A 24,445-nucleotide genomic window follows, 5' to 3' on the forward strand; every position below is an offset into this window, starting at 1 on the left:
TACCTACATGCCCTACTGTCGACTAGGGACTTATAGGTAGGTTGTCAGAGCCAATTATAAGTAGGCCTAATTTGCATATACTATTTACAACAGAGCACTGGCCCTGAGACTGGTTAGCATTACTCAGGACACAGTCACAAAACATTAGCCTTAGCTACAATTGGGGGCAGAAAGTTGGAGGGCTTCTGCAATAAGCCCAGTTTTCTCACACTCCGGCCTGCATTACGAGTTTGGCAGTATTTCGGCATGACCACTCTGGCGGCCACCGAAATACTGACAACGATGCCGCATTACGAGTCACACACTGGAGACAGCCGAAATACGGTTGAATTCCAAACACCGCCAGGCTGACTGAGGGCGGGAGAGAGGCGGTCCTACCACCAGCCCCACCATGATGTCAAGACTCCACCTGCCATATTACAAGCCACAATTGAGGAATGGCGGTCTCTGCACAGCGGTGAACCATTGGTAGGTTGCACCACCGTGCACCAACTAATGGGATACCATTGCTGCCAATGGGGGACTGGGGCCTATGACAACAAACACTGGCTGTGACAGTCTGGTATGCGACGGTCATCACCACCATCAACCGCCCCCTACCTGATGACCTCCACAATGTGGGCTGCTGTATGTTCCTGACAGGTAGGTAGGACAACTGTAATAGGGGGGAGTGTTGGTGAGATGTGTATGTTTGTGGTGTGTGCATATGTGTGTATGCAGGCATGTGTCTGAATGGGTGTGTGTAGGTGTGGGGGTGCTGTTGAGTCCGACAGGAATGAGTTTATTTATCATCGGATGCATTACCATCAGGGTTTTCATGGCAGGGTCACCACAGTGAAAACCCTGGCAGTATGCACCCTTGTAATACGGTCAGCGGTGTGTAGAATGCCGCCGGCCCAGAGGAGGCACCCGTCAGCCATGGCAGTCAGCCCGCACTTGCATGACTGGCGGTGATGTGGCTGTTTTTAGTCGGCCACACCTCCTTCCTCGTGATATGGAAGTCTTCACCACCGGTACTGCGGCGGTGGAACCACCACTTCCACTGCGGTGGATCCTGGGCCGCCAGAGTCATAATGAGCACCCCAGTGTTTGTTATATTTCTGGAAAAAACATGCATGTGTTTAAGAACACTAAACCAACAGTGTTTGTTTGAAGATCTGTGTGAATACTAGAACTGTACAGAAACAGAGCAAAATGTAATTTTATATACTACGCACAACAGCAAACGAATTGATATATATGAGACTTCCTTCAACCTGATTGGCTGAGCAGAAGTTTTACCAGCTGATTTGGACTCATCATCCCTGGAATTGTCGCTTGTGCTCAACTATCAGTTTCCACCCTTTCTTAACAATAAACATATATCAAACCATTCCCCTTACAAACAGAGACACATCAAGTTTCTATTATCCACTGCCCCTAGACTGACCAAAGTATGTGGGAACTGAGTTCTATATCATGGCCTTGTTCCAATACATATTTTTTGCAGTTTTCCACCTTGAAAACTGAACTCAACACAACTTACAGTGTGTGCTCTCCTAAACTACAGGTCTACAGCTACATTTTTTCTGTTTCCTTTTCTGTTTCCTTTTTTAGACCAAAAACTTGACTTAGGTGTGTGTGTTTTTCACTCATTCTGACCTCTTTTTGGCAATCCTTTGCCAGCAAATTACTTACCAATAGGACCATGAAAACAAACATTGAAGCAGAATAGCCATCACACACAAAAATATTTTTCATGCTCTATCACTCCTGCTGAAATCTTCAAATCTCTTTAAGTCAAGGAGCACACACCATGGATTTCAAAATTGAAATGTGTCAAGGTGCACAAATTCTGCATTTCAAGGTTGAAATGCGTAATATCATATTACTTTGCAGATTACTGCACCTCCTATGTAAATGCACTTACAAATCTCCTCACCTCCCTAGCTTACTCTAAACAACACAATTTTCCTCTTCCAACAACATCTTGAGACCCGTTAGCTCCACACCACTCCTCTTAGCCAAACTCTTAGTCAATACAACATGAAACCATGAAACCATTATGAGAGCCATCCATCTCAGTATTGCTAGTCAAAATCTCCAAATCTCAAATCTTGTCTGAAGAAAATGGTTAGAACACTCTGAAATCCTTGTCAGCATTTCAGAACATATTTTAGTAAATATCATCCAGAGAAACAGGAATAAACTTATTAGAGTAGTTTTAGAAACAAATAGCCAGACTCACAAAGATAAATACACATATACATATTTAATTCCTTGTATATCTACATCCATACTCTTTATGCTTTACGTTGAACCAATTCCACATCTAAACCCAGAAGCACAAAAAAGTCGATTTGCAAAATTGGACCATTTGTGACTGCAAAATTGCCTTTTTGTATGTACCAAACCCAATTTGTGATTCTGTAGCACTTTATTGAATCACAATTTGGGTGTGTGACTACAAACAGAATCAATATTTGGAAGCTGTATGTTTAGGCAACCCTTCCAAATAGTGATTTGGAATGGATTGTAGTAACATTTGTCAACCAAAACCTGGTTGCAAAAAGCAACATTTTACAGACTATGGAAATGTAATGATAAGTTACTTTCAAGTTTTTTAATGCACCCAAGTTCTGTTAGAGGGAAATGGGCTGCATTTAAAATAAATTATGGATTTTTTCTAAAATGAATCCCAAAAATGGTGGCCTACAGACCCCAGCAAGCCACCATCCCTGCGATGGCAGTGATCCACAGTAGGCCTCAATTTGTACCATGCCTCATTAAAATTCATAAGGTTGGGCGAATTGCGGCCCATTGCAATCTGGTATTTTGGAAACCATGTAGTGCTCCGGACGGTTCATAGGTCAGTTTGCAAAATCTACATAGGTTGCAAAAATACTGGTTGAAAATTAAAATCAATCTTTTGCAACTAATTTTTAGTACATCTAGACCCCTAACGTTTTACCTCAACTTAAGTGTCCACCAGTTTGAAGGTATATCTAACATTTAATTCTCATGATTTCATCAAAATTCTAAAATATCAACTTGTGTACATACAATAATGGATGAAGCAATGACTTCTAAATTAAAGAAAGCAAAGACTGATTTTTTTCTTTTAAATCCTAGCCAAAACAAAACCCTTGCTAACCCTGATGCAAAATCACTGTAGGCAGCAACTATCACATTCAAAATGGCTACCCCAGCAAAATCGCTTGCCTTCTTTCTTGATTGAGCTTTAAAAAATACGGCCATAAAAAGTTGGCAAGATTTGACCTATGAAAGGAACATTCTCAAACACACCATCTTCCAATATCTTAAAATAGCAGTGAAGGCCCTATTAATCTCTCTTTTAGATGAAGGTTGTGACTATTATACTACTCTTCCAACAAAACACCTCAGCCCACCTAAATCTGTTCAATCCCCAGCAAAATTACTTGTCTCATTGATTGAAGCTTTAAAAAAATACAGGTCATAGAAATTGGCCAAAATGTGACCTATCAAATAAACATGCTCAAACACAGCCTCTTGCATTAGTTTCTTACATTAGTTGTGAAAACCCTAGTAATCTCCCTTTTAGACAAAGTTTGTGACTACTATACTACTCTTCTAACAAAACACCTCAGCCCACTCAAATCTATTCAATTTTTTACAATGCCACAGCTCAACTTCCTAATATTGTAAAAAACAGCCACACTATTCCTGTCTTGTTAAGCTAAAATTGGCTACTGATTGATGCCAGATTCTAACTCAGAACAGTGTGCATGTCTTACAAAGCACTTTCTTTTAACAGCCTGAAATGACTAAGAAATAAACTCAAGATCTTGGGAGGGTCAAGGGAACTTATGTCCTGATTATGAGTTGTGAAGAATTCTATAAGGAGATACAAGGTTACTGGAATCACGGGTGATGAACAGAATCTTCACATAAAAATCCGTTAGTTATGATTAATTCATCAAAATGGGCAAAACTGTGGACTTGGATATTCCAAGTGAAATATCTTACAGTGTAACCAAGTCCTGGGGATTTAATGGAGATATTTACCACTTGCTCTGAACATGTGATAAATATCTGCAAAGACTTCTATAGAGGAAGGGAGAAAATGTTGGGGAGAGGAGAGGACTGGGGAGTATGTTACTTTAACAGTCATAGACCATTACATGCTCCCTCAATCAGTGTTAGAGGGAGGAATGGAGAATAGGTGCAATTCAGCCCTTGCCGATTGTATTTGACCAGCTGCATATTCTGGGTGATGAAATCCTGTGTTCCTGAACTGAGGATATCTTGGTGCCGGAACACCAGCCACCAATTATTTGTGCAGGAGGAAACCCACATTAGGACATTGCCCCCCACAACTTGTAAGCAGACACTTCCAGAAACAAATTCATTCTTATCACTCATAGGGGCATATTTACACTTGTTTTGAATCGAATTTATGTAATTTTTTCACACAAATTCGGTGCAAAACAAATTCATATTTATACTTTGGCGCTAGACCCATCTAGCGCCAAACTTATGGAGTTAAAGTCATTTTTTGGACGTGGAAACCTACCTTGCATTAATGAGATGCAAGGTAGACATTCCCGTGCTATGGTCTTAGTGCCATATGTATCCCCGTGCTAAAATCAGGCACGGGGGGAGGAGGGGTCAAATAATGGTGCAAACCATTATGAAATGCCTGGGTCAGGGCAGGCGTTAGGGGACCTGTGGAACACCATGGAATACTCCCACAGGTGCCCTGCCCAGGCCCCAGGGACACCCTCACCCAGACCAGAGGGACAGCGGAGGATGGAGGACCCCATCCCAGGTGAGTATAGGTACGTACAGGTAAGTTTTTTTTTTTAAGTGCCATTGGGGCCCTGAAATGCACCCCCCCCCCACATAGCACTGGGTGTAATGGCCATACCCAGGGAACCCTTGTCCCCTGTGCTGACCATTGAGGTGGTGGGCATGACTCCTGTCTTTTGTAAGCCAGGAGTCATGTGGTATGGATGGTTTTGTGTCAGAAAATGAGGCTAGACTGGCCAGAATCATTTGTTTACTCTAGCCTGCCTACCATAATTTTTTTGGTGCAAATACCACTAGCCCCACCCAGCTAATGTCATTTTATTTTATGCTAGCCTACCCTTTGTGTCAGCTTGCACCATTCCATAAATATGGTGCCCGGCTGGTGCTCTGAAATGGTGCAAGACGGTGCAAAACATTTTGGTGCAAAACTGTGTTAGTGCTGTTTGGCACCAACAAGTATATATATGCCCCATTGTGTCTGAAATCTTTCTCAGAACTTGCACATAAAATATGTAAAGCCATGCCATCCCATATCAGAAATGTAGACTTCAAATACTATTGTAAAAACTCCTCAATATGAAGCGGTATTTTTAGCAACCCTTTGCAGTATCACAAGGTTACAGAAAGTGCAAAGTGTTAAGAAGGTATTTACTTTCCAGAGCAAACTATTTTTTTGTGCAGGGAAGTTGTCTTAAATTAGTTCAAATATCAATTTGCCTGGCTTTGAACTACTTTAAGTTCAGCGGGGGGAGGCATTGGTGCTACTATGCTACCGCCCATGGCTTTTTATGCAAAGTTAGATCTAAATATATTGTCAGTCCTGGTTTAGCATTACAAAATAACCTGGTATACTACAGTACAAAGGTGCATGTGTGGTGCTAGGCAGTCTGTTGCACCAGTGCATGGTACGAGAGCAGTAGCAGTAGCTGCCCATATTTAGTAACTGTAGCTCTCTGCTGCTTTCTCTCCTAGTGCAATATTTTTGCAAAGCTACCCTTAAATATAGAAATGCATTACTCATTACTTTATGCCTACTGTAACTTAAGATTCCACATTTCTCAATAACAAACATGTCTATTATGATACTTCTGATGTAGTCCTTTAAATAAACCTACATTTAATAAGAAAACTGTAATGCTAACATTTATAAGACCAGTGCAGAAAAATATTATTATTCTTTAACCCCTTCGCTGCCAGGCCTTTTCCTCTCCTGTGCCGAGCCTTTTTTTTGGCTATTTGGGGCAGTTTGTGCTTAGGCCCTCATAACTTTTTCTCCACATAAGCTACCCATGCCAAATTTGCGTCCTTTTTTTTCCAACATCCTAGGGATTCTAGAGGTATCCAGACTTTGTGGGTTCGCCCGAAGGAGACCAAGAAATTAGCCAAAATACAGTGAAAAATTCATTGAAAAAAAAAATGGGAAAAAGGGCTGCAGAAGAAGGCTTGTGTTTTTTTTTCCTGAGCATGGCATCAAAAAATGGTTTGCGGTGTTAAAATCACCCAGCTTTCAGGAACAGGCAGACGTGAATTAGAAAACCCCATTTTTCCACACTATTTTGACATTTTACTGGGACATACCCCATTTTTACTATTTTCCAGTTAGTGACAGAAATGGGTGAGAAACCAATGCTGAATCCCAGAAAGCGAAACATTTATGAAAATTAGACAAAATTCTGAATTCAGCAAGGGGTCATTTGTGTAGATCCTACAAGTGTTTCCTACAGAAAATGACAGCTGAATTAAAAGAATATTGAAATTGAGGTGGAAAACAGCCATTTTTCTCCACGTTTTACTCTGTAACTTTTTCCTGTGATGTCAGATTTTTTAGAGCAATATACCGTTACGTCTGCTGGACGCTTCTGTTTGCGGGGATATATACGGCTTGTAGGTTCATCAAGAACCCTGGGTACCCAGAGCCAATAAATTAGCTGCACCTAGCAATGGGTTTTCATTTTATACCGGGTATACAGCAATTAATTTGCTGAAATATAAAAAGTGAAAAATAGGTATCAAGAAAACCTTTGTATTTCAGGAATGGCCACAAGATAAGGTGTTGAGAAGCAGTGGTTATTTGCACATCACTGAATTCCGGGGTGCCCATACTAGCATGTGAATTGCAGGGTATTTCTTTAATAGACGTTTTTTTACACACTGTCTTACATTTGGAAGGACAAAATGTAGCGCGAGACAAGAGGCAATAACACTTGTCTTGCTATTCTGTGTTCCCCCAAGTCGCCCGGTAAAAATGATACCTCATTTGTGTAGGTGGGCCAAGTGCTTGTGACAAGGAAGAGCCAAAAACATGTGAAACTGAGGGGGAACCAAAGCAGGTCCAAGAGGGCAGTTTGAAAAAAAGAAAATTAGGCTTACAAGTGCAGCAGAATTTTTATCGGTATAGATGAGACAAAGCTGGTTGGAAAGAATTGTGTGGATTCCTGCAGATTCTGGAAGGTTCCATCACACAAATGTGGGAAAAATTTGTGATTTCCAGAAAAGTTGGAGGTTTGCAGGGCATTGTGGGTAAGAAACTGCTGTGGGGTGCATGTGAAACACACCACCCTGGAATCACCCAAATGTTTAGTTTTCAGATGTGTCTAGGTCTTGTGGATTTTTCTACATGACTGCGTCCCAGAGTCCATAAAGTGCAGCCCTCACCATTCCAAGTGGGACGATTTTGAGAGTTAGCCAAGCTCTTATGGCCCAAATAGAAAACCGAAACCCAAAATAATCAAATGTCCTCTTGCTTGCTGTGAGATAAGATGTTTTAGTGTGCAGCGCAGGCTGAAAGACTGTTACCCCCTTCAGTTGGGTGGGGGCATAACCAGGCCCATACTGGTTGGCAGCCACCACCCCAATATATGTATATTTTTTTAACTCCCTGGCATCTAGTAGATTTCCTGCCCCCTGGGGTGTGGATCAAGGGTAATTGCCCCATCTACCCACTGGTGGGCAGAACATCTTTGGCCCCATTTATTTGGGGTGGGGGTATGGCCATACCCCTCCCCTTTTATTTTGAAAAAAAAAACTTCCCTGGTCTCTAGTGGACGTTCTGCCTCCCCCTTGGGGGCAGATGGGCCTTCCAAAAATAGGCCAATCTGCCCCCAAGGGGGGCATTTATGGCCAACAGTAATGTGCCCCCATGGGGGGCAACCCTTATCCAAAGGGCTGCCCCCTAAAGAAAACACACACACAACACTCCCTGGTGCCTGAGTGGTTTCTGCACCCCCCTCCAGGGGCAGATCAGACTAATAGAAATATGCTGATCTATCCCAAAGGGGATCAGAAATGGCCTAAAACAAATTTGCCCCACCAGGGAAGCGACCCCTGCCTAAGCGGTCGCTCCCCTTTCGTGAAATTGGCGGAAAAAAAAATCCCCGGTGCCTAGTGGTTTCTGCCCCCCCTTGGAGGAAGATCAGCCTAATGGAAATAAACGGATCTGCCCCCTAGGGGAGCAGAAATGGCCTAAAATAAATTCCCCCCCCCCCAGGGGAGCGACCCTTGCCTAAGGGGTCACTCCCCTTATGTGAAATTGGTGCAAAAAAAAATAATCCCCGGTGCCTAGTGGTTTCTGCTCCTCTTGGAGGCAGATTGGCCTAACAAAACAATATGCCCCCCAGGGGAGCGACCCTTGCCTGAGGGGTCACTCCCCACCTCTAACAAACAAAACAAAAAAACTAAAACAAAATAAATGATCCTTGTCGCCTAGAGGTTTCTGCCCCCCCGAGGGCAGATCGGCCTAATGCCAATAGGCCGATCTGCCCCCGGGGGGGCAGAAATGGGCTAAAAAAAATCCCCCCCGGGGAGCAACCCTTGCCTAAGGGGTCTCTCCCCTTGCGTGAAATTGGTGCAAAAAAAAATCCCAAAAATCAGCCGATCTGCAGAAATAGTCTAAATACAATTTGCCCCCCAGGGGAGCGACCGTTGCCTATGGGGTTGCTCCCACCTCTAAAAAAAAAAAAAAAAAAAAAAAAATGATCCCTGGCCATTAGAGGTTTCTGCCCCCAGGGAGAACAGAAATGGCCTGAAATAATTTCTCCCCCCCCCCCACCCTGGGAGAGACCCTTGCCTCGGGGGTTGCGCCCCTTGCGTGAAATTGGTGCAAAAAAATAAAATCCTTGGTGCCTAGTGGTTTCTGCCCCACTTTTGGGGGCAGACTGGCCTAACAAAAATCGGCCGATCTGCAGAAATGGTCTAAATACAATTTGTCCCCAAGAGGAGGGACCCTTGCCTAAAGGGTCGCTCCCACATCTAAAACAAAAGAAAAAAAAAAAAAGATCCCTGGCGCCTAGAGGTTTCTGCCCCCAGTGAGGGCAGAAATGGCCTAAAATAAATCCCCCCCCCCCGGGGGAGCGACCCTTGCCTTAGGGGTCGCTCCCCTTGCATGAAATTGGTGCAAAAAAATAATCCCCGGTGCGTAGTGGTTAACAAACATTGGCCGATCTACCCACAATGGGGGCAGAAATGGTATAAATACAATTTGCCCCACAGGGTAGCGACCCTTGCCTAAAGGGTCACTCCCCATCTATGAAAAAACTAAACAAAAAAAATGATCCCTGGCACCAGGAGTTTTCCTCTCCCCCGAGGGCAGATCGGCCTAATAACAATAGGCCGATCTGCCCCTGGGGGGGAAGAAATGGCCTAAAATAAATTTGCCCCCCCAGGGAGCGACCCTTGTCTAAGGGGTTGCTCCCCTTGCGTGAATTCATCTTTAAAAAAAAACTCCCTGGTGTCTAGTGGTTTCTGCCCCCAATGGGGGCAGATTGGCCTCATACAAATAGGCTGATTTGCCCCCAAGGGGGGCAGAAATGGCCTAAATATAATTTGCCCCCTAGGGGAGCGACCCTTGCCTAAGGGGTCACTCCCCACTTCTAAAAAACAAGAAAAAGTTTTACCAAATTTTCCCCTGCGCCTAGAGGTGTCTACCACCCGGGGGCATATCAGCCTAATAACAATAGGCCGATCTACCCCCAGAGGGGCAGAAAAGGCCTTGAAAAAACTTGCTCATGTGGGGATGGCCCTTGCCCAAGGGGTCGTTCCCCTTCTGCCAATTTCTAATTGTAAAATAAATCTCTGGTGTCTAGTGGGCATTTCAGAAGCCTTGAAGCCTCTTAGGCCCCCATCACATGATGATGATCACATGATCGGAAGAGAAATACTGAGCATTTCTCTTCCGATCAGCTTCCAGCACAATGTGGAAGTGGCCTCTGATGAGGTCAGCGCACGATCGCGCGCTGACGTCATCAGATGTCACTGGGGGGTGGGGGGGTCGGGTGGAAGGGAGGGGAAGCCCATGGAGGGAGTGCTAGTGCTCCCTCCGAGCTCCAGGCCGAGGACACAGGAGCACTGTGTCGGTCGACGCAACAATTACGTCCCCGGCACAGAAGGGGTTAAAGAAAACTGGTATAAAAAAATTATCACTTTTTTTGGAAAAGTAAAATGAATTGTACTATGTAGCTAAATGTTAAATCACATATTTATGATGTAAAACAATGCATGTAAAATTTAACAAGTTTTTTTCATAGATGAATTCCAAAATAAAACCCCAAATAATGCTACAAAACTAATGTCAGCTGTTGGCGTGTTAGCTGGTATTGATTGAGGCCCACCACAATAATAAAGCCTTTATCTTGTTAGATTAAGAGAAATGTTTCAGTAATTTAAATATGAGCTAAATATGGTAATTTAATTTAATTTATATATTAAATATGGTAGCGAAGGCACACAGCAGGAAGGCTTAACATAGAGAAAATGTGTAATGTATTTAGTAGTACTAAAACAGGAAAAAACCTGAAAACAGTAATGTATTGTATAAAATGCAATAAAGCAACAAATATCCAATAATTGTATATGATTTAGGTAAAAATAGTACCAAATGTGGGTCTTCTTCTTATTAATATATAGCATTTGTAAAGCACACTGTGACCAGTTCTGGTATCCTGGCACTGACGCTCAGCCAACTCAGTGTGGAAAGAACCACAATAAGCCCCAACATCAATATTTTGGAAAAAGCCAGGTTTTTAAATATTTTCTGAATTCAAGCAGATCTGTGTGCAGCCTCAAGGAGGCTGGAACCTTGTTTCACAGTTCAGCTGCAGCAACAGAAAAGCCCTGCCTCCTTTTTGAGTTTTGTAGATCCTGGAAACCTGCACCAAATTAGCCATAGTAGATCGCAAATGTCTACTAGGGACATACTGTTTCAATCTGTGCTGCCACAAGGGACCCATCCTGTGAAGCCCCTTAAACGTAATACACAAGGACTTGAACTGAATGCTCTGCTCCAACGAAAGCCAATGAAGCTCCCTAAGAGCGAGGGAAGCAGATGACCATTAGTTTTGCAGCCGCTGTCAGCATTCTTTGAAGTCTCCCAAATATAAAGTCTGGAGCTCCAAAATGGATGGCATTGTAGTAGTCCACTTATTTACATGTTTCTCCAGAGAGAGCTGGGCATTATAAATGATGCCAAGATTCTGTACCTCTTCGAACGGGGTACATTTCCCCTTCTACTGAAATAGGCCAAAGCTTTTGAGGGATTGGCAGCAGAATATTTTAAGCTGAACAGTAGAGAAACTTTGTCTTGTCTCCATCCAGTTTAAGGGAGTTCGCATTCATCCAATTAACAAAATCAGAAATACATCTCTGGATAGAGGTGAATCCATCCTGTTGAATTTTACTACAGGAAAGTATCAACTGTGTGTCACCCACATAATTAATCACTGAAATATTATGTGCTTTGATCAAGGGAATCAAAAGAGGCATTTAGATATTAAATGGAACTGGACTAAAAGCTGATCCCTGCTCCATGCTGGATGAGCAAGAAGTCAGAGCAAAAATGAGGCAGAGCCGCTACCTGGCAGTGATCCTGCAGGTATGATCCTATCCAATGAAACACCGTACCACCCACACTAAATGACCCTAGTTCAGCAATGAGGGTGTTGTGGTTCTGCTAATAGATCCAGCAGAATGATTTCCACAGGCTGATCAATATCAGCCAGGCGGCGCATCTCATCCATCCCACTCAGGAGGGCTGTCTACGTCCCATGGCCAAGCCCAGACCGAAATTGCGTCTCCTCTAGTAGTGAATGCTATTCCAGCTATTGTGAGACAACCCTACTGACATGGAGTTCTACTATCTTTACAGGAAAAGGAAGAACAGAGATGGACCTATAGTTAGCAAGTATTCCTGGTTCAGCAGAAGTTGTTTTCAAAAGAGGCATAACTATAGCCTTTTTTCACTTACTTGGTACCTGCCCCAACTCAGAGATTGATAACAAAGGATTTGGACAAGGTACCTGTGAAGCTATTGGTTTTGTCTGGAGAACCTCTGTGCAGAAAAATGTGCATTTACCTCCAGGAAAGTCCCCTAGCCATCAGGATACTTATGGCACCTTCATCACCAAGAATTCTAATTTTAGAATTAGTCATTTATTAGGAGCTCAGAATCGTCTAGCAGGGTATGGTTGTTGGATGTGTCTGTCTAGTGCTCCTGAGGCCTCCTCACCAAAATCCCACTGAAATGGATTTGTTGCTGTGGGAGAAGTTACAAGCAGAGGAAACCTGTTTGTTCACCCAGCAATGTAGTAGTGTGATGCCATAGACCACTGCAGTGTCCCTTTTGCGGGCTGCAGTCGGGCCGGCAGTCCGCGTTTCGGTACGCTGGACCCGCAGCAGCCTTTTTTTTGGTCCTTCCCTGGCATTTTCTGCTACGGTGCAGCCCTGGAGTCTCATTTCGGGCTCTAGGTCACGCCACGACCCCTGACAGCCTCCCTGATTTCCCACTTACCTTCACTTGGGTCCTTTTCTTCTTTTTTCTTCTTTCTTCATATCTTCTTTTTTCTAGGGTGGCCATATTGTCTTTTTATGTCCGTGGTTGTCTTTCCCAGCATGCATTGTTTCTTTCCTTTTCTACTTGGCTTTTCTTCCCGTTCATTTCTATTTAGTTTTTCCCAATCCAAGATGGTGTTGTGCATTCTTCCTGTTTGTCACTTCCTGTCTGATGGCACGTAAGCACGACAGTTCCCTCTTTCCTTGCGTTGCAAACACTTCTTGGTGGTGATCCTCACTCCTGTCTCCATTTTCCCCCACTTGCTTCTTCTTATTTTTTCCCTGCAAATTTGACTTCTATTTTTGCCTTTTCTCCATTTTTTCTCCTCTTTTTCAGGAGTTCCTGTGGTAGAGGTTTTTTCCCATTACTTGGGTTTTTCCTCTGGAACTCCTTCTGGAGGGTACAGTCTGCTTTTGCGTTTTTCTAGTCAGCAGCACTGTCGCTACTGGAAGGGGTCTTTCTTAGGCTGAGTTTTCCTATAACAACATAGTTCATAGTGCAACGGGATCAAAACCTTTTTTTTGGCACCTACCGTTTCCATCCCAAGACCTTTCCGACAATACCCAGTGAGCTACCTACAGTTTCTGTGGTCACCTCATTTGCTCAGCGACTCAGCCATATTCAGGACATGATTCGCACCACTCATTTAGCCTCAAAACAATATATGCAAAGAGTAGCTGACGGTCAACGTCGAGCTGCACCATCTTACCAGCCTGGAGACAGAGAATGGCTTTCTTTCAAATTTCTGCCTTTTCCTCTAGCTCAGAACAAATTCAAACCCTCCTATTATGTACCTTTTTGGTACTCCACTTATTAAATCCAGTTGCTGTTCAACTTCGTTTACCTCAGACTTGGAAGGTCCATCCAGTTTTTCATGTCTTGCAACTCAAGCCTTTTGTCTCTGAACCTTATCATAGCCAAATCCAATGTCCTCCTCCTCTTTCTGTGGATGACCATCCTGAATATGAGGTACAGGAGATCTGTGATTCCTGCATGTTCCGGAACCATCTGCAGGTCTTGATCCACTGGAAAGGTTATCTCATCAGTGACTGTTCTTGGGAGGATGCATCTTCAGTCCATGCATCCCACTTGATTTGCAGTTGTTACTTTTGTTTCCCGGACAAGTCCGGGGCCTCAGAAAGGGAGCTTAATGTGATGCCGCAGACCACCGCGGGGTCCCTTTTGCTGGCCGCAGTCAGGACGGCAGTCCGTTTTTTGGTCCTTTTTCTGTCGTGGTGCGGCCTGGGAGTCTCATAAAGGGCTCTGGGTCACGCTGTGGCCTCTGACAGCCTCCCTGATTTTCCTTTTCCCACTTACCTTCAATTGGGGCCTTTTCTTTTCTTCTTTTTTCATCTTTCTTCACTTCTTCTGTCTTCTTGGGTGGCCATATTGTCTTCTTCTGTCTGTGGTTGTCTTTCCCAGCATGCATTGTTTCTTTCCTTTTCTACTTGGCTTTTATTCCCATTTATTTCTATGTGACTTTTCCCAATCCAAGTTGGTGTTGTGCGTTCTTCTGGTTTGTTACTTCTTGTCTGATTGTATATAAGTATTGCAGTTCCCTCTTTCCTTGTGTTGCAAACACTTTCATCTTGGTGCTCAGCCTCGCTCCTGTCTACATTTTACCCTACTCGCTTCATCTTATTTTTTCACCGTGGATTTGACTTCTATTTTTTTCTCTGGAACTCCTTCTGGAGAGTGCGGTCTGCCTTGATGTTTTTCTAGTCAGTGGCACTATGGCTACTGGAAGGGGTCACCTTTATCTTGGCCAATCCAGAACCAGTAAAAAAACAGGCATCCTTCCGAGTACTGCAGCCTACAGCGGTGAGAGACATACAGACCGTGACAAGCAGATGAGATGGGAAGTTTTATTCCAGGGCTCCAGAGAAACTGAAGTCCAAAAATCTTCTACAAACCAGATTTTCAGAAGTGATAGGAGAGGTGCTGATACGCACAGCTAAGAGTCCCAGGCCCTTAGGAACAGCCCTTGTGGGTCAAGACTTACCCCAGCAGAGGCCATCTGACATATCTAGGTCAGGTCAAGTTGCTAATGGTAAGCTGGATACATAAGGAAAAATGCATCTGACAATTGACAATTAGAGTCTAATTTGTTATCCTGGGTACTGATGGAGTGTGATTAAAATCTAATAATTATCAGGAGAAGCTTGCAATATAATGCTTAGTAAAATCGCATAGAAAATGTAAACGTTAACGCACGTGTATGACATGTGCCCACAGGGAGTGGCCACCAATGTACACGATGATTAATGAAACTGACTAATAATAAAATATTAATGTACTAATGTATGATTTTGTACTAGTATTAAGAGTTATATGTTAAGGTTTTGCTAATTAATCCCTAGGCCTTAGTTAGCATGAGTCGGGGCCTAGCTGCCCGGTTTCATATTAAATGTGTTTTTCTAACGCGCAGTGTGCTGACTTGCTGAAGGACATGGAGCTGTACTTTTCCAGGAGTTAGAGATGTGTGTGTAACCGCAGTAAATCTTCTCATGAGAACCCGACTTGCTCAAGGAGACATTCTTGTGGAGGGCAACAGTGTAATTTGCAACAGGTACAAGGTCATTTAGACTAGGGAAGACAATGGGACTACTGACTGGAGTAACAAATGTCACTTATTCCTCACCTGACATTCTACCCGTTGGAGGCATCAAACTAAGGAACCAATAAACTACTTGAGAACTGTTATGGGGTGACAATCGTAATGAGACGACAAGTAAACCATTGGATGGAGATGATGGTGCGCCAAAACTTGCCCAATTGGAAATTAGGGGACTGTACAACAAGATCGATGTAAAATTCTTGGACACGAGGAAAAATCAGCTATTATAAGCCATTATAGGCCATTACAAGCCATTGTGTGCCTTTTGCTATTGCCCAGCCACTTTGTTACTCTGCCCAAAGACTTTGCTGTTTGAACTTTGCAAACCATCCTTACTTACTTTGCCTTGCCCGATTCATACTTTTCCTCCTTATGAGGGAGGTATTCCCTTTTGCCCGGTCTTACCAAACTTTGCTGTGTTTCCTGGCTGATAGCGAATCAACGGATGTCCTGAGGACAAAGACAGACTCTGTATGCTGACCCATTACGGAGGGTAACTATATGATGATGAAATTGTATTGTCTGTTTGCCTTTTCTTTCTAGGTACCAACTGCTTCTTTTGATAGATACCATAGATAGATGTTTTCTAAATTGGTGTTGCTAAATTGTTTTGCATGAAGCCCAACATGCTAATGCTGATTCAAGGTTAGTTAAGGGGGACACTAAACGGACGCAGGCAGACAAATGACTGAATCTATGCTTTGTTGAATAATGCGCTAGTGATACTCTGCTAAAGTTAATCGATGTTGACATCATGCTATGTTCTAATGTTCATGATCTTTGCTTTGATGAAATCCTATTCGAGTTGCCATATTATGACAATGTTGATGTGTTTTCTGGTTTTGAGACTAATAAACTTGCTAGTAGAATTGTAATCAATAGGGAGTAAATATCATAAATCTTACTTAATTTTGTGTGGTTATTCATGGCTGAAAGGTCATGGTGGTTTCCGAGTCTTATTGATGCCATTGATAAATTTGATTCACATGCTATTGTGAATATTAATGAGGTTATTGATTTATCGATTGACATGTTGACTGGTTATCTCGTCTTAAGGAGACTTCAATCAGGGTCAAAAGATTGATCGGCCTAAAACGAGGCCCAGGGTGAATAGATTATCTAGATTGGTACGCATTATCAGTACAAGTTGGAGCAGGCCCAGACCTTTATGTCTCCTTAAAGGTCTCAATCATCAGGTATAGTCTTATTTCCATGCTTCCAAAGGTCCTGAGTGTTTCCAAGAAAGTGTCTTAATTTGTCACATGTACACCTGGCACTAGTTTTTGGGTAGGGTTGACTCCTGGTGCCTCTTTAAAAAAACAGGATAACAGATCCCAGGGATACCCTTACCCAATTTTGTCAACAGTTCCAGTACACCCTATTGCAAACAACCATATAGTGCCCCTCACTCACTAGATCCAGGATGGAGAATCACTCCCCCCTTGTGCAGAGCATATGTTCCCGCATAGGTATGATCACGGGGATAGGCAGCCTCTCCTCTATGGTTACTCCAAACCAAATCTGGCATAGCTTCCCCCACTGGGAACTCCCAATCAGACTACCTGTCTGATTGGGAGTACAAAGGAAGTGCCCGTTCATCTGGCATCTGCTTGTGACTGGGAGGCCACTTTGAAGTGAAATGAGTTCCTGGTCATTGCACCTCCCCCACCCAGGCAATTATCTTTGCTTTGAGAGCAGTTGTCATACTCCATCAAGGCTACTCACCTCTAAGGTAATAGGAGGAGGACTAATGCAAATTAGCCTTCAGAAGCTCAGGGATAGAAAAGGTAACCTTCTAAAATGTCCCCTTCCTTAATATTTATCAAACATGCAACTTCAACATTAAGTTGGGTTTTAATAATATTAACATAGTGATATAATCATTCTTCAGCTGTTCTCCCACTTAAGATAGCAGAATCATTTTTTTAGTATTGCTTCCTAGTGTTTCTCTGTGGGTCAGCCAGCTAGCTGTGTAAATAGCTTTTAAGTGTGAGTCACTGTAAGGACATATTAACTTTAAATGTCTCCATTCCATGCTTTTAAATAACATGCACACAGTGTTATAGGCTATAATACCTACATATAAATTTATACCTATAAAGGAGGTTTTCTCCTGTCATTTTGACAGGCCAGGCTACAGTTTAAAACTGCAGGAGTCTGTCTACAGTGGTAAGCCTGAAGTCTTACTTATCTAGTCACACTTGTAAAAGGAAAAGTAGTGCTGTAGTCTATTGGTGACATTTAACTTTCCTAGCCTTGCGTGTATTTTGAGACACTGTATAGTGTGGCCTTATAGGAAAATAAATAGGACACTTAGGATTAACCAATTTTCTACATGTTTTATGGGTCAGAACACATGCACTATAGTGGTTAGTACTGTGCAAGTGCAGAATCTAAACAACAGTAGTATCAGTCCACAAAAAATGTTGGTGACCACACAAAAAGACACTTTCTCACAAATAAAATTAATAAACCAGGATGGCGGTCACTACAAAAGGTAAACAAAACACAGCATAAAGTGGTCCTCAGAAAGGATGGCTCGTGGGGTATAGGACTTACTATCATTTTATGGTCGATATTGGCCCCAGAATGACAAGAAAATAGTTAACAGAAACTTTTAAATCATACCTTATCTGATAAGTTTCCATTCCAATGAGGAATTTGAACAGGCTGCCCGTTGCTACCTGCTCAGATAACTTTCCATATTGAGAGATTTATCACAAAAATTAAACCATTACCTCACGTAAATCAATTTAATTCCCTTGGCAGCACTACTAAATTACCGGCATAGGACATTGTTATTTAAATGTCTAAAAATAGCAACAAAAGCTGTTAGCAATATAGCAAATGTTTACAGATTTATCTGGGGATATGCACTGAAAATATATAAAACATAAATTATTACAGTCAATATGGACAACCATGGGAAAGAAAGAAGACAACATAAAATAGTATAGGCCATTTGGGGTCAAGGTACATAGGGATCATGACAAAATATGGTGAATTAATTTGGAACATTTACTTTTACTAGACACAATAAACCAGGTGCAGGAGAAATGACACAGTTTATATTTCCCACTTCTGTTAAAAATGCATGCACTCCGTTGCTTCTTTATATTTTCAGAGCTATTACCTGTTACCTTCCTCAGATTTTTCTTACAGCTTTAGTTATTGAGGTGGAAGCCAAATATCTTTGTAGAGCTCATTATTTACTAAGACAAGCAAAAATGGAAATTTAGCATTATATTATTCTACGTGGAATTGCTGGGTGTCTCTCAGGACCAGAATAGTTCGTGCCATGAATTTGGAAAATATGGAGAAGCCTAAAACTAATCATTTAATTCCAATTTCTGAATGTAGAAATCAGGAGTGATGTGTGGTCAAGGTCTTCCAAATTAAGCAGCATTTTCATTTTTTTTTTTAAACTAGGAGTCTCGAGATGCTGATGGAATGGCTTTAAAAGGCCTACATGAGCACGATAGCAGCTTCTGCAAGAGGGAAAAAGGTAATTGGGATGTACAGCCTTTCAGGTGAGACCAGCAGTTTTGTATTAGTTTCTAATCAGTCGGTAGCTTGCTGAGAGATTTGAAAACAGGATGTAAGTGGTCAACACTTCTGATATATGGGGCACGTTTTTCAGCAGAGTGAAAAACTAATTAGGAAAAAGGTTACCAGGCTTGAGGAGATCAGGGAAGACAACTTTTTGCAAGCAACCCAAGACTTTTGGCCTAGGAGATCAGTTAGGACATCTGCTCTGCTCTAATCTATTTACATAGTTTGAAGGAAAAGTGGAGCAATTACTCTGGGGATATGAGAAGGGAATAGTTTGTGTGATTGGGATACCACATTGGCAACACAAGGGGCACATTAGGCATGTCAGTGTTCATATCTACTAAGCGTGGTGAAGAGATCAGATTGTGAGAAACTGATTACGCAATATAGTTCACATTTGAGTAGAAATGCATCTTCTGATGTACAGCCATCCATTGAGGAATGAATGTTAAAAAGACCTGGTTACAGTAAAGGATTCACATGTTAAGCTATTGAAACAGCAGGGTGTGGCTGGTGCATTGGTACATAATATTGGGGATACCTTATAGCAATAAATGTCAATGATTACCTGCTGCATTACAAGAGAGTAATAGATTCCTTTTTTCTCCATGAGTTCACTGTGTGAGCCCTGCTCAACGACAATGCCATTTTCAAATCCTGCTATGACGTCAGCCGTCCTTACAGTGGAGAGGCGGTGAGCAATCAAAATTGTAGTGCGACCATTTCTAGCCTTGAAGATATAACAAAACATATATATTATCAAATTAAGACTGAATACTGTTGTAACATGTGTGACATTGTAAGAGCTATTCTTAACTCCGATAGCCATATCATGTTTACTGCATCAGTGTTAATTAGCATATTTCAAAGAACCAATTGCAGTGGCAGTCAACACAGTTTCTGCACACATTATGTATATTTTGGTTACTTGACATTTTACAGTGCAACAACTTCCTCACACTATACCCATGTCAGACACTTTTCAGGAACTATAAGGCGTGAGTTATTTTTCCTTATATGTTGATACTGGTTTTCACAACATAATGCAATGGTTTCCATATAAATATATTTTATATTTTTCAGACATGCACTAGTGCATTTCATAAAGAAAACATGCAAGCCATTGAGATAAAATACCAGTTCTAAATGGCTGTTGCATAATTTTCAAACTTCATTGCAAAATGACAAATAACTGATGCACATCCGTTTCTAGACCTGTTTCCTTTGAAAAATTTGAGAACTTGATCTGAAATTTAGAATTGACAAGAGAAAGTCTGCAGCGGTCATTCTGAATGTGGCGGTCTTTTACACAGATCGCCAAACCTGTGGGCACCAGAAGACTGCCAGCGCTGGCGGTCTTTCGACCATAATATTATGAGCACTGAATGATTTCTGCCACAATGTGGGTGGAAATCCTTCAGCAGTAGTGCTGGCGGTCAGAGGTGAATTTGCGAAGAGGGGGGTCAGGGAGGGGGTGTTGTGTTGGAAGGGTAGGGCTGTGGGAGTCGTCTGCCAGCGAAATATCCTGTCGCCAGAGCCTTTCAGGCAGGGATTTTGTGGCAGTGCTACCACCATGAAATCCCTGTCGGAAAGGGGATCTGTGATACCGCTGGCAGTATTGGGTGGACCGCTGGGTCGGAGATGCCTGTAAGCAGGGGGAAGTGGCAGATTGGCACAGGCCAAACCACCACACTTGGAATGTGATGATCTTTACTGCCGGCCTGTAGGCGGTGGAACCGCCATGGTGGCCCTGGCGGTCTTCTGGACGCCAGGGTTAGAATGACCAGCAATGTACACTCCTACACGCCTCTATCTATTTAAGCATTTGAAATCAGTAGAAGATGTATGTAGATGGGTTATTCCTCACAAATGCAATGAATATGTCATGGCTGTATTACAAGCACCTATGGCTATGCACTGGTAATACGGTGGACGAGGTATGTGTTCTGTTTGTGACATAGTAACCCATCACCAAACTCTAAATCATTCCCTTTCAACAGAAACGGGGTACAGACTCTGCCAAATCGGAGGTCTAACACCTCATTTATAAATGGCCAGACCTTCAGTGTGCAGACAGCAGAGACTACTTCCTACATTCACCGCCAGTGATACAACGGAGTAGGGGCCATCGGTTGTTTGGCCATGTGTCTGCCTGTCCTATTTGGACTGAGTGGGCTCATGGCCAGTTTCCAGTGGCCATTACTGCCATATAAAACGTGGCACTAAGGGTCGGTGGAAACTTTTAAATGATCCCCCAGCCATGCTTAAATGCATCACGGGCAAGGGGGAAGTAAAGTTTTCCAGTTGCTAAGATTGTAATTAGCTACTAAGTTATGTTATGCTTGGACACAAATTAGGTTTCAGTTCTACTACCTCAATTGTCATTTACGTTCCACATTGTTGTTTATTTCTTTATTGCATTTACAACTTTTGCTAAATAATAGAAACTTTGCACCTCTACAAAAAAATCATTTACGCCAGTGTTGCTGAGTGGTATCTGAACATGTAGAAATGTGAATGTTTTAGGTAGTGTAGTAAAGTGAATTATTACAAAAATAAAATGTATATTTTTATTTTCTAAAACTGAAATACGTATTTTTTTTTTTAAGGTTTTATATGGGTTAATTCGCAAGCTGTTGTATTGTTTCCAAATGATGTTTTAGGGCACAGTGATGAGTTTTGCCTTATTACCTTTTACGGTGCAGTGATCGGTTCTGCCCTGGGTTATGTATTAAGTTTTAGGTTGCAGGGGTACTGCACTGGGATACTGATACGTTTTTAAGGCACAGGGGCAGTTTTTGCACTGGCTTAGTGATTAAGTTTTAGGGCACAGAGACGGACCTTGCACTGAGTAGTTTTTAGGGTGCAAGGATGGGTATTACATCAGGTTACTGATTAGTTTCAAGGGCACATAGATTGGTATTACACTGGATTATTGATTAGTATTAATGGCTCAAGGATAGGTGTTGCAACAGGTTACAGATGATTTTTCTAGGGCACTGCTGTTGGTATTGCAACAGATTACTAATTCATTTTTTGGATGCATGGAGGGGTATTCCACCGTATTATTGATTAGGCTTTAGGGTCCAGGAATGGGAATTACACAGGTTTGCTGATTTATTTTTATGGCACCAGTGTGGGTATTGCATTGCGTTACTAAAAAGTATTTAGAGCGCAGGTTTTGCACCATGCTACATGCTACTGATTAGTTCTTATAGTGCTTATAGTATTTAGCTTGGTATATGTATAGAATAGTGGTACAACAGAGTTTTTAAGGTTCAGGGATGGGTAGAGAATAGGCGTAGTAAGGACTTTTATATATATATATATATATATATATATATATATATATATATATATGTGTGTAATTTTATTTCAGGGATTATGTTTTTAAATTGTTTTTAAAAAAATGTTTTTAGTATTTTAAATGTTCATTTTTTAATGTTTTATATTTAGGTAGATTTGTGATTATATTTTAATATATATATATTGTTCTGAAATACTTACACATGTATCATGTTTTTGTATAGTTAAATATATTTATTTTAATGATATATAGTTTATATAATAAACACAGTGTTCATTTACTCTAATTTATTTTAACTACATTTTATAAATATGCTTGTGGATTGTACATGCTTATAATCATTTTCATTTAAATACATTTAATATTTAAAAATTATCAATTATTTAGGTTTATAATTTGATTTTCAATATTCTGGTTATTTTTTGTGTCTAGATATTTTTGGATAACAATATTTTGGATGTCATTATTCTATTGAGAATAATAGATTTGTTAATATTATAGGTGTCAATATTTTGACATCAATATTTTTAACCCTCGATATTTTTGGAGTTGATATTTACTAATACAATACATATGTGTAGTAGGCAACTATCCGAAAATGTAATTTTTATGAGTATACCCACAAAATGCAACACACAAATCAGTGAACCAGTTCCTCGCTCGCAGATATCTGGCTCATTGATCGCTATGCAATGATTCCTGTCGATGAAATGTCTTTCCCTCTTGCGGGGGGGATGACGTGTATCAAAGCTGTTTGAAAGTGAATTATTAATTGGAGTAGATGGAAGTTCATCCCAAGTAATAAAGTCTGTAATTCCTGTAAGTCCAGTGAAAGGTTTCAGTAAGTTAAACCTCATCACAATCCTTGGTAGCTATGACATAGAGCAGAGATGCTTAACATAAAAAAATATGCAAAGAATTAAAAGTACCAAAGCAGTTAAAATGTCAAACAGACAACTCAATAAAAATTCCACTCCAATCAAATAATAGGTACCACAGGTCAGAATATTAGATTAAAAGCAAAAAGAGGGAAGAAAAAGTGAAATGAGACTAATAGTCTAAGTTTGTAGTTCACGGGGATATAGGCACAATTTCACACCAACAGGAATGGCATGTAGGCTGGCTAGATGAAGAGTATTGTCCCAGGGATTTTACCTTGGGACTTAGGGCCAGATTACGACATTTGTGGTCTGAGGACCACCAATGTCATGGTGGCTGTCAGACCGCTGTGGTTGTGGCAGTCTGACGATCACATAACAAGTTTGTCGAGCAGACCTGCCAACCTGCTGCCATCCCCGCCAGGATTCTAGATCCCGACGAGCTGACAGCAGTGCAGGTTGCATTCAGCTAGGGAGGCGCTGAAATCAGCACCATCCTGCTTATTACAATCTTGTTCTCCGCCATCATTTTCACAATGGGGACCACAGGGGAGCCCCTTCACTGCCCATGGCTTGGGCAGTTCGAGGGGTTCCTCTGCCCAGCACCCTTGAAATGAGCACTATCTGCTGTGCAGACAATGTGCATGTTGCGGGTGCTGGTTCCCCCCCTGTGTGCAGCAGCATTGCCACCTGCTCTATTATGAGCTTGCAACATTGCTGCCACCATTTTCCCACTGTGCTGACCGGCGAAAACCTTGGTTTCCACCACTCAGCCCAGTGGGAAAGTCCTGTTGGGGCTGGCCAGGAGTTCACCAGAACGGCAGTGACCAACCTTTCGGCAGTTTGGAGGGCGGGTGTTCCAGTTGGACAGACTCATAATCAGGCCCTTAGTTCCTGAAATGGAAGTCAAAATCTTTCAGTGGGGCAAGGGTGCGGGCTATATCCAATGATGGGTTCTATGAGGCCTAATGCCTTCTCGCTGAGAGCCCTTTGAAACAGATTTGCTGCTGTGCAGAAGCTCCAAGCGGAGGAACCTTGTTTCTTCAGCCAAGCAAAGTCGTGACTTGGCCAGATCAGGTCACTTGGTTGGTCCTGGGACTCCAATGGCTGGAAGTTAGGATTTTTTTAAATTGTAGATGTCCAATTAGGTAATGCCAATAGTCCCAGGACCGCAGATAAACCACATATGGGTCAAGACTCACTCTAAAAGAGGCCATCATCAGGGTCCAGGTTAGGTGCTGTTGTAAACATCTAATAGTAGGCACTTGTGGGAAAACGCCACCACCAGCTTGTTGTGTCCCTGTCACCCCACAGGATGTTAGCCAACTGACCCTTGAATCCCTTTCCTTCTCCCGGGTACAAGTCAGATCAAGCCCAGACACTTAGGTTTCTTTACATATTCCAATCCATCCTTTGTTCTTCCACTGGTTCAGAATGTGTTCTGGTTGACACTAGTTAGTGTGCAGGGGTTACTACTGCCTCGTTCCTAATCAATGGGG

At 42.1% G+C, this 24,445-nt stretch overlaps 1 protein-coding gene across 1 annotated transcript in view; it reads right to left on the reverse strand.

Moving 5' to 3' along the window:
• LOC138262462 (ATP-dependent translocase ABCB1-like) overlaps positions 1–24,445 on the reverse strand; it is a 571,226-nt gene that overhangs the window by 300,950 nt on the left and 245,831 nt on the right. Inside the window, exon 12 of the mRNA XM_069212358.1 lies at positions 19,330–19,491. Coding sequence (XP_069068459.1) covers positions 19,330–19,491 — 162 coding nt within the window. The remainder of the gene's footprint in view (positions 1–19,329; positions 19,492–24,445) is intronic.

This window comes from Pleurodeles waltl, chromosome 10, assembly GCF_031143425.1.
Source record: "Pleurodeles waltl isolate 20211129_DDA chromosome 10, aPleWal1.hap1.20221129, whole genome shotgun sequence".
Classification (NCBI taxonomy): domain Eukaryota; kingdom Metazoa; phylum Chordata; class Amphibia; order Caudata; family Salamandridae; genus Pleurodeles; species Pleurodeles waltl.